Raw genomic sequence first — 10702 nt, 5'->3', positions numbered from 1 at the left:
TAGCCAAAAAAAAAAAAAACTTTCACTTCACTAATGCACTGACACTTTTATTAAATAATTAAATAAGTCACTAGATTAAATTAAATTTTTTTAGACTTTTAATTATTTTCCACTTTATTTTTACACTAAAATGGCGGAACTATTGTTTACTTCCCGAACTTTTTTTCACAACCACTACATATTTAATATTTTGTCGTACTTTTTAACTAATTCACTGTAAATAAATTATTTTCGTTTATTAATTTATTTATCTATTTTATTTAAAATGTCATTAAATTATTAGTTGATATTATTTTGAACGAAACCACCGCGTAGACACGAACAATGGCAAGGAAAATACACTGAGGATTAAAGAATACGAGTGAAGTTGTCTAGGAAAATATCTAGTTTTTTGGCCAACTTCATATCAAACACAACTTCTGATTGGTTTAAAATTTTTTAAATCACCCAATCAAATAAAGTCTTGATGAATCCGTAAACAAAATTTCGGCCAATGAAATTTGAGGTTTTTAAAAAATTGAAATAGGCGCTGGTGTCTTATGAGAAAATAAAAAATTTTGCTGAAGTTAGTTGTGGACTAGACCGTGCACTTGAAGTCGAAGTGAACATTTCGGACAGTGATAATTTTCTAGTCATCATAATCGATCCTGTATCGTAATAAATAATATATTAAATTGAACTATAAAATCAATACTAATTGTTTGAAGACAATGAAGAAAGTGAATTTATTTTAGTGAATTAGTGATACAAATAAAAGTGTTGATGATGATGAGTGTCGGTGTTAGTGCTAGTTCTCCTGAGTTTTTTTAAATATTTTATTTTTTTATTTTTATTAATGTTTATTAAAGTGATTGGTTTGAATTTTTTACATTACTTGATCAAATAATATCTAATTAAATCTGTAAACAAAATGGCGGCCAATTAAATTTGCGGTTTTTAAAAAATTGAATCAGGCGCTGGTGTCTTATAAGAAAATTAAAAATTTAGCTGAAGTTAGTTGTGGACTAGACTGTGCACTAGAAGTCGAAGTGAATATTTCGGAGAGTGATAATTTTTTAGTCATCATAATCGATCCTGTATCGTAATAAATAATATATTAAATGTAATTAATGAATAAATAGTATGATACTGAAGTTAGCAGACATTTAATAATTTTTTGATTTTTTTTTAGACGATAGAAGATAAAAAAAAAATATTTGGAAAAATTGCACCTGTAGTTTTTTAAATTTTCTACATGTGCATATTTTTATTTTATTTTTTTACAATTGATATTTTGAAATACGAAAATTCAAAAATTTTTAAATGCCTGCTAACTTCAGGATCATATAAATAGTAATTATTTGAAGACAATGAAGGAAGTGAATTTATTTTAGTGAATTATTGATACAAATAAAAGTGTTGATGATGATGATGAGTGTAGGTGTTAGTGCTAGTTTTGAGTTTTTTTAAATATTTTTTTTTTTAATTTATTAAAGTCATTAAAGTAATTGGTTTGAATTTTTTAAATTACTTGATCAAATAATATTTAATTAAATCCGTAAACAAATTGGCGGCCAATGAAATTTGCGGTTTTTTAAAAATTGAAATAGACGCTGGTGTCTCATGGGAAATTAAAAAATTTAGCTGAAGTTAGTTGAGGACCAGAAGTCGAAGTGAACATTGCGGACAGTGATAATTTTTTAGTCATGGTAATTGACCCTGTATTGTGATCAATAACATATTAAATTCAATTTAAAAATAAATAGTAATTATTTAAAGACAATTAAGTGAGTGAATTCGTGATACAAATAAAAGTGTTGGTGGTGATGAGTGCCAGCGTCAGTGCTAATTCTCGTGAGTTCTTTGTATATTTTTATTTTTTTATTTTTATCGATGTTCATTAAATTGATTGGTTTGAAATTTTTTGAAATTCCCAATCAAATAATGTCTTATTAAATCCGTAAACAAAATGGCTGCCAAAGAAATGTGCGGCTTTTAAAAAATTCAAATAGACTCTGGTGTCTTATGGGAAAATTAAGAGTTAATCTGAAGTTAGTCGTGGACTAGAAGTCGAAGTGAACATTTCGGACAGTGATAATTTTTTAGTGAACATAATTGACTCTGTATTGTGATAAATAATATATCAAATTTAATTATAGAATAAATAGTGATTATGTGAAGATAATTAAGTGAGTGAAGTTATTCTAGTGATTTAGTGATACAAGTAAAAGTGAAAAAAATAGGTGTTGGTGTTGATGAGTGCGGTGTCGGTGCAAGTTCTCGGTAATTTGTTTGTTCGTTTTATTTTTAAATTTCAACAATGTTTTATAACAATTGATAAGTGCAAGTGAGTGTAGTAAATAATTTCAATTGTTGAACTTTTATTACAGTGTGTAAAAACGTGTGAATTATTTTTTTTTACGTGTCGAGAGAAACGCGGGGAGTTATCACCGACACCAGTCGCCATCTTTGAATTTAATAAATACGCGTTTTTTTATTTTTATTTTATTTTTTGTACAATTAATACTCATTGATAATCAAATACAAGTGAAAATATAAAGAAATTATTAGATAAAGGAGGTCAAAACAGTAATAATATTCAGAAGTAAATAATTAAACGTAAAAATAAAATTATTTTTTTTAGCTTCTATTAGTTCTTTGAATATTAAAGATGGCGTAAATTCAAAATTTATTTACTGCCTCCATAACTGTAAAATTATTTATTCTGAGTACAATTTGAGAGCGTAAATAAATTTTAATACATACAGAATAATTAAAAATGTAGTCTGTATAATTTTTACAATTCTTTTTTTTTTTTTTTACTATGATCTTTCCTTTACATTAGAAAATTAAATTATAAAGCCCGTGAAATTATGTGGTGGCGGGTTTCTAGTGGCTTTATAAATATATAAATAAATAAATATAGAGTAGATACAAGAAATTGAATAAATAAATAAATAAATGTCATTAATTTATCATAAATATTTTTATTTTTACGTTTATCGAGCTAAATAATTGATAAAATTTCTTCTAATTATAATTGTTTGGTACTAAATTTAAAAAAGAATCATCTTATTTATTAAATTCAAAGTTTGGAAGTTTATAAAAAAACAAGTGAACAAGTTATCAGTGCCCTTTCTTATGGATTACTTGAAGAAAACAACGATTGAATCAACGCTGCAGTTACCACGAAATACCGGCGACCGGTGAGTCAATAATAATAATAATTTTGAAAATATTTTACTAATTTTTTTTTATTAAATACAATATTTTGAATTATGTAAAAAAATTACACTTGACCCCGTATTTTATTCGAATCAAATTTTTAAAGAAACTCAAATGATAATAAAAAGTTGTATTCGTACAAACACAACAAGAAGTCTAAATACAATTGAAAAAATTTAATAATATCCGTGTTCAAATTTTTGGACAGTGAAAAAAATAGTTACTAAATCGAACTGAAATTTTCGAACACAATAAAGTTAGCGGACATCTGGCAATTTTTAAAATTTTAAAATAAAAGAATAAAATATTTATAAAATAAAAATTAAAAAATACACATTTGGACAATTCAAAAATTAGTACATGCATTTTTTTGAATTTTGTTATTTTAATTATTTAATTTTTTCTATATGTAATTAAAAAATTGTCTTATGTCTGCTACATTAAAACTCATAAATTTTCATGAGTTTAAATAATTTTTTTGATTATTAATAAAACTCAGATAAAAAACGTAAAAATTTGATTTGGAATAAATGTATACATCATTTCATAATCAAATATTTCAATTAATAATAAGGAACACATTTACTCAACAAGTGTGAAATAAAAAATATAAAATGAATCAATTAATAACAGCAGGTATTTTTCACTTATTATTTTTTTATTGATCTTATCGATTGTTTATTTCAATCAACAAAATTAGTTAATATACAGCTTCGATGATAAATGTTTTTATTTTTGACTATATATTTTTGTCAAAATATTAATCACATTCTTGTTCAACTCTTATCATTTTAGGCATTTCTATGCTGTAAAAATCGTAAACTCTTTTAGCAATTAAAAATATATTTAAATAGGGACATGGACTTCTTGTAAAGATCCCCGCATTAATTTCTCTAAAAGTTTTTTAAAGATTATGTATTTATTATTTCGATTATTAATAACTGATATTCATATATAAAGTATATGAGTGTGAATGCATCAGACATCAGACAAATTTAAAATTATAAATAAATAGAGTAAATAATTAATAAAATAAAATTTTAAAAAATGCGCATTTAAAAAATTTTGAAATTAATAAGTGCATTTTTTATGAATATTATTTTTTAAATTATTTACCATCTTTATTTATAATTTTAAATTTGTCTGATATCTGCTACATTTACACTCATTAAAGTACATAAAATTAACTTACTGTTTGTCTCCGACGTTTTTACAAGCATAAAAAATTGAATAATTTTCATAATCTGTCGCAAGAACCCATGGGTCTGTTCTTATGGTACCGACAATTGGTACATATACTTCATTAATTACTTTATCTCCTTCGTTATACCCAATTGCTGGCACTTTTGATTCTTCACAAGTCCTAGAACATGAATTTATAAACGGACAAATTTAAAAATCATTCTAAAAACATGAGTTTAGTTTACGTAGACTTGATAGATTTCTATTTATTAAGATAATTTAAATTACACTTTTGAAATTTCGGTTATAATGACGGTTGAATTTCCTCCTTCGTTGGGTTTACTCCATTCGAATTTTGAGTATTTCCCAGTGTTCTCGAACTTATTGCTGCTTTGTGCGTAATGATACCATACTCCGGCGTACTTATAGAACAATTAATAAAAAATAGATTATTTAAAGTTAAAAATAATAAACAATATATTCTTCTCTCTTTTTCTATTTACTTTGTCTAAATCTACAAATTCTACTTGCGGTGTTGGACAACGATCAGCTTTAGCCACTTGGATGAAGGTTTCAGCCAGTAGGAAAAAAATAATTAAGTTAAGAAACATTTTATATTAATAGATTGAAAAAATGTTCGAATAATTTTTTTTACTTGTGAAGATATGGTTATGGAAGCCAGTTCCTTTTATTCTCTTTTCCAAGTAATTGAATAAATATATAAATATTTAAATTTTTGAAACAAACAATATTTTATTTTTGATAAAAATTTTAGGTCAAAAATTCAAACAATTTCAAGGAGGATAAATACGATAAAAAAACAGACATGAGGAAATAATTTTTAAATATATATATTTTTTTTTTACGTGAAATCAATATTTTTGATCGTTATGTATACACATATATTATTTACTTTATAAAAATGTGCATAAGAATAAATTATAGTCAATTTTAGTTTTTAATGGCTAACGATACTCGTCGACGAATATGATGATCATCATGATACCTTAATTGGAAACTATATTTCAGTATCCTGTAGATCAATCCTGAAAATTTCTGTAGGCTACACGTTTGATGATATGATTATTAAAAAATGTGTATGAGCTTTTCGTGAACTAAAAAAGAATTTTAGAATCATCTCTTACAGAGTAAAAATCTATAGTTGGCTAATTGATCTCAATTTCATAATGAATCTGAGTTGTAATTAAATCTTTAATTTGCTAGAAGTACCAACTAAAGCGATGAAATTTTTGACGATTTGTTGAATAGTTTGAGAAAACCTCTATCATTTGCTTCTTACTAATAGGTGCGTGTAAAAAACTTCAAGTACTTTTTCTCATGTATGGGGATTTTTAAATTTACATTTGAAAGTTTTCTAATACTTGCGTATTGTGCTCGTTTTACATTTAAGATAAATCTTGTCTGTCGGTGAATTTGAATCTAGTTATATCAGGTTTACATTAAAAAATTCGTAATGCGCAAGGTCAAATTTTTAATTTTTTATTTGAAGAGTTGCAAAAAAAATATGTATACAATGTAATTTCGTTATTTTTTGGTTATTTTTACGAACAAATTCATTGTTTTACAATCTTATAGTAACCAGTGTTATATTTCAGAACGAAATAAGTTTTTAAGGGCAATTTTCTTGATCCATTTTTACAAATGATACAATCTTGAGACCTCTTTTTCGGAATGCTTCTCTAACTTTTTTATCTATATCAATGCGTGGCTTTGCATATCGTGACTTAACCCAAGAGGTGATAGCACTGAAAAAGGTGATTAATTAGTTATTTAATCAATAAAATTATCACGTATTTTCAAAGTGTCAACTTACTGCATAGATCCGCGATTTTGACAACGCCAAATAATTATATAGTCATTATAATCTGTCTCAAGAATATAAGTATATATCTTTACGCTTGCCGAAACTGGTATATGGAAATCGGTAAATAGTGAATTGTCATTTAACGTTGCATCGGCAATAATCTTTAAGCAATTTTTGGTTCTAAATGACAAAATATCAATAAAATGTATATAAATTAACGTATGAAGTACATAATAATTAAAACATTGAAATTTTATAATTACTCTTTTGGTATAGAAGTAAAAATAAGTTGTGACCCAACCGTGTCAGTATTATTCCAAAACATTTCCGCACATGTCTCCTCAGGGTCATAAACATCAAAGCTCTTCTTGTACTCAAACCATCTTCCACTTACCTGCAGAAATGAATTTCACTATAGAAATATTATTTGAAATAAACAATTTCAGCTTAAAAATGATACTTACTCGACAAATATCAACTGGTTCCACGTCTATTGAAGGACATTTTCCGGGTTCCCATGATTGAGTAAACACTCCAGAAATTAAGCACAAAATAATTAATATACATGACATTTTGCTAGTAATTACTTTATCAGTGCTGATATGTGTCTTATATACACCTTTTTTCCTTGTTAGTTATTTACATTACTGAGTTAATGTTCCGTAAAAAAAATGTTTGATAACTTATTATTTAATTTGATTAAGTAAAATAAACCCCTTGCCAGATAAGAAAGTATGCTATAGCAATATTATATATAATATTAAAAATAAACTCAAGCTCAAAAATACTTAATGTGTGTTTCTGTCACATGAAAACTTGTAAGCTATTAACTCATATTTAATCGTAACTTATATTATGGAAAAAATTGGTAAGAACTTAGGCTGTTTTTAAAAATTTTAATAGTACATAAAAACAAAAAGAAAATAACAATTTAAATTTATAAATTATATGTTTAACTTCATTTTTAATTTATCAATTAATTAGTACATAATAAATAAATCAATTGTAGGGACAGTTATCTTGATCGACCTTAGACATAGATTCAGGTTGAAGACCATATTCTTGAATTACTCTTTGGGCTATTCGATCAATATCCATACAAGGTTGAGGTTCTCTTGTGATATACCAATAATATGAAATACTGGAAAAAAATAATTTTGAGAGTTAAAAGTCAAATTTCTTATAAATGAAACTCAGTCCACAATTTGTTTAATTAATTAGACGTACTGTCGAGATCCTTGTTGAACGCAACTCCAAGAGATAGCATAATTATCATAGTCCGTTTCAAGAATTACGTAGCTTTCTTTTACCACACCCACGACGGGAACGAAATAAGTTACAGTCAAATTTCGAGGATCTTTGTACGTAAGTTTGCCAACAGTTCTTACGACCCCGTTATCACTAAATTATTAAATGAAAAAGAAAAAATTGTTACCTCAAAAAAATAGAGTTGATAATAATATCAGCAAATAATAAAATATTCATTTACATTGTCGAAATACCATCGCAAATAACACTAAACTCCCCAGATCCAATTCTCTTATATTGAAATCCAGTACATTTGTCAGCACCGGCCCAATTATTTGAACTTCTCTTATATTCGTACCATTTTCCGGCAATAACCTATGATAAAATATTCAATAATTTATTTATTGTGTTTGAATATATTACTTTTCGTTTATAATTACTCTATCTAAATTCCACAATCTTTGTTTTATAACTGGGCACTTATCAGATTCCGAAGCTAACCCAATTGCTCCAGCAATAAAAGATAAAATTATCAATTTACGCAACATATTCCTCTTAAATTAATCAATTGATTTAAAAGTAAATCAGTGATTTTATGAAAAAAATGTCGTTCGAGCAAAAAAACAATTTCTGAAGTTTGAATCATTTTTTGGCATTTATAAAAGCGCGCGTTACTGATTACCAGATATGAAAAAATATCAAAACATTTATATAAAAATCATCATATTATCAATGTCTGTTTTGATGAAGAAGTATTAGTTGTTTTAATATTTTTAACTTAAATATTATTTTTTTAATCAATATTAAGCACAAATATGCCAGTTATTAAAAAATTATTCGGATATTTTCATTCCAAATTATCGATTGCGACAGGATTAAACTGAGCATCATTAAAAAAATTTTTTTTTTAGTTCAAAGAATTGAGAAATAAAGGGATTTACAATTGCATTTTTCAGCTTAAATCAATTGTTGTGTTTTTTTTATATTAATAAATAATTATAAGGTATAAAAAATTTTTTTATTAACTTATTACTTAATTTGATTAAGTAAAACAAACACCTCGCGAAATAAGAAAGTATGCTATGATATTAAAGATAAAACTCAAGCTCAAATGTGTTTTTCTGTCACATGAAAACTTGTAAGCTATTAACTCATATTTAATCGTTACATTTTTGAAAAATTTTATGATACATTTTTGAAGAATCAATAAAAAGACATTTTTTTTTATTTATTTTTCAGATAAGATTCTCTATCAACTTCAAAATCTCTTAATTTTTTTGAAAAATGTATTTATTTAATTAAACATTTAATATGAACATTTTTGGATTTTCCAAATTTGTTTATTACACGAAATTATTCAAAAAAACCTTTTCTAAATAAATACCCAATACTTGTTTAATCTCTAATTTAAATATTTTGAAAATCAAAAATTAAAAATTTTCAATTTGTATAGTTGAATTCAAATGTTTAAATTAAACTAGCAAAAGAAAATGTATCAATAGAACGTAATTTTATTGCTATTTTTTTTATTTCCATCATAGAATTCACTGATTTGTACACTTAGCAATTAAATGATCTTAATTAGACAGATAACAATATCTTTCTGGACAATTATCTCGATTAACGGTCGTCATTTGGACAAGGGGAAGACCTCTTTTCAAAAATGCTCTTCTGACTATACGATTGATATCGAATTTCGGGAATCTGTCTCGTGTCTTAACCCAAGCGACAGTCGTGCTGGAAAAATTATGAATTAGAAAATAGGCAGAAGAAAAAAGTAAATTTTAGTTAATTGTTTCAATTTATCCACGTACTATTGAGATCCTTGATATTCGCAGGCCCACATTATTGCATAGTTGTCATAATCTGTCTCAAGTACGAAGTGTTTTTTTTTAATAGATCCCAAAATTGGTAAATGCACAGTTACATACATCGCGTTATTCTCCATAGCTATTTCCGATACAACTGTTGAGTTATCGTTGATTCTAAATCATAAAATATTAATGAAATAGATTCAACAGAACGTATAAGCATCTATATTTTAAATAATATATATAAATGTTTAAATTACAGCGAGGAAATATCAGTAAAAACAACTTTTAATACACCATTTTCAATTTTATTCCAATACGCTCTCGCACAGCTCTCTACATTATCCCAGTTATTGCTACTACGCTGATACTCCCACCATTCTCCAACCATCTAAAGATATAAATTCCATCGTAAAAAATTTATTTAAAATATATTATAATCATACACGGAGAAAATTTTATGGTAAAAGTTACCATCAAGTTATAGTACAATTTTTAAACTGAATTATATGATTGATAATATCATTTAAATTATTAAATAAACAATCCGAATGGTAGTATCTACCATCTTTATGGTAAAGTTTACAGTTATTTATGATAACCAGAAATTATAACTGTTATTTTCTTAAATAATTACTAAAATTATAAAAAATCGTAATTCTTAATAACCTGATGGTAATGGTTACTATTAGCCAAAATAATGATGACTATCTAAGCTAATAAAAAATTAAAATATAAACGTTATAGTCTGATGCTCGTCTATGTGTTATTTGTTTAACTGAGGAAGTGATTAATTTCACACACACACACACACACACACACACACACACACACACACACACACACACACACACACACACACACACACACACACACACACACACACACACACACACACACACACACACACACACACACACACAATTATAATTTTTAATAATTACAATTAGCATCTTCGATAGTAACCGTTACCATCATTAATTGTAACTGTTATCATTTTCAATAGTAATACTAATTATTATAACCACTGAAAAATGTTATTACCATTTTAGATAGTTAAAATTACAATTTTCATATTGTAGATACAATAATTAATTTCTCTTCGTGTAGTAAATAATTTGAGATAAAAAAACAACTCACTCTGCTTGGATCAACTGGCTCAACGGGTATACGCGGGCATTGTCCATCATTAAATGATTGAGCAAAAGCCCCAGCAATTAAACACCCAATTATTAAAAGACGTAACATTTTGCTTATTATTATTTTTTCAATATTCTCAGATGATTGATTCCGATCAACTAAATAACCGGATTTTTAATATTAGCGCTTTTATAGACATATCCCTTGTTAGCCGTCGACGTGCTAAGGATGTTTTGACGTGAAAATTTTTCCGCTCACTTGCCAAAATATTTCTTTTTTCATTGAAAAACAT

General features: G+C 26.2%; 4 protein-coding genes across 4 annotated transcripts; all 4 read right to left on the bottom strand.

Annotated features, from left to right (window-relative positions):
- Nucleotides 1–3843: 3843 nt before the first annotated feature.
- On the bottom strand, nucleotides 3844–5057 carry LOC130668417 (apolipoprotein D-like). Its single transcript, XM_057470707.1, has 4 exons — nucleotides 4890–5057; nucleotides 4675–4808; nucleotides 4397–4567; nucleotides 3844–4097 (listed from the first exon to the last, which is right to left on the bottom strand). Exons 1-4 carry the CDS (start codon nucleotides 4995–4997, stop codon nucleotides 3965–3967), a joined length of 546 nt encoding a protein of 181 aa, XP_057326690.1. The 5' UTR covers nucleotides 4998–5057; the 3' UTR covers nucleotides 3844–3964.
- Nucleotides 5058–5870: 813 nt separating this feature from the next.
- Nucleotides 5871–6830, bottom strand: LOC130668790 (lazarillo protein-like). The gene is made up of 4 exons (XM_057471259.1): nucleotides 6676–6830; nucleotides 6475–6605; nucleotides 6221–6391; nucleotides 5871–6152 (listed from the first exon to the last, which is right to left on the bottom strand). The coding sequence occupies exons 1-4, from the start codon at nucleotides 6781–6783 to the stop codon at nucleotides 6017–6019; spliced, it is 546 nt and encodes a 181-aa protein (XP_057327242.1). The 5' UTR covers nucleotides 6784–6830; the 3' UTR covers nucleotides 5871–6016.
- Nucleotides 6831–7132: 302 nt separating this feature from the next.
- On the bottom strand, nucleotides 7133–8566 carry LOC130668787 (apolipoprotein D-like). The gene is made up of 4 exons (XM_057471256.1): nucleotides 7900–8566; nucleotides 7701–7834; nucleotides 7439–7612; nucleotides 7133–7352 (listed from the first exon to the last, which is right to left on the bottom strand). Exons 1-4 carry the CDS (start codon nucleotides 8005–8007, stop codon nucleotides 7211–7213), a joined length of 558 nt encoding a protein of 185 aa, XP_057327239.1. The 5' UTR covers nucleotides 8008–8566; the 3' UTR covers nucleotides 7133–7210.
- Nucleotides 8567–8965: 399 nt separating this feature from the next.
- LOC130668786 (apolipoprotein D-like) lies at nucleotides 8966–10540 on the bottom strand. The gene is made up of 4 exons (XM_057471255.1): nucleotides 10411–10540; nucleotides 9531–9661; nucleotides 9274–9444; nucleotides 8966–9196 (listed from the first exon to the last, which is right to left on the bottom strand). Exons 1-4 carry the CDS (start codon nucleotides 10516–10518, stop codon nucleotides 9037–9039), a joined length of 570 nt encoding a protein of 189 aa, XP_057327238.1. The 5' UTR covers nucleotides 10519–10540; the 3' UTR covers nucleotides 8966–9036.
- Nucleotides 10541–10702: the final 162 nt, after the last annotated feature.

Source organism: Microplitis mediator, chromosome 5 (genome assembly GCF_029852145.1).
Source record: "Microplitis mediator isolate UGA2020A chromosome 5, iyMicMedi2.1, whole genome shotgun sequence".
Taxonomy (NCBI): Eukaryota; Metazoa; Arthropoda; class Insecta; order Hymenoptera; family Braconidae; genus Microplitis; species Microplitis mediator.
Note: the sequence above shows the minus strand (reverse complement) of the source record. Positions and strands in the feature narration are given on the sequence as shown.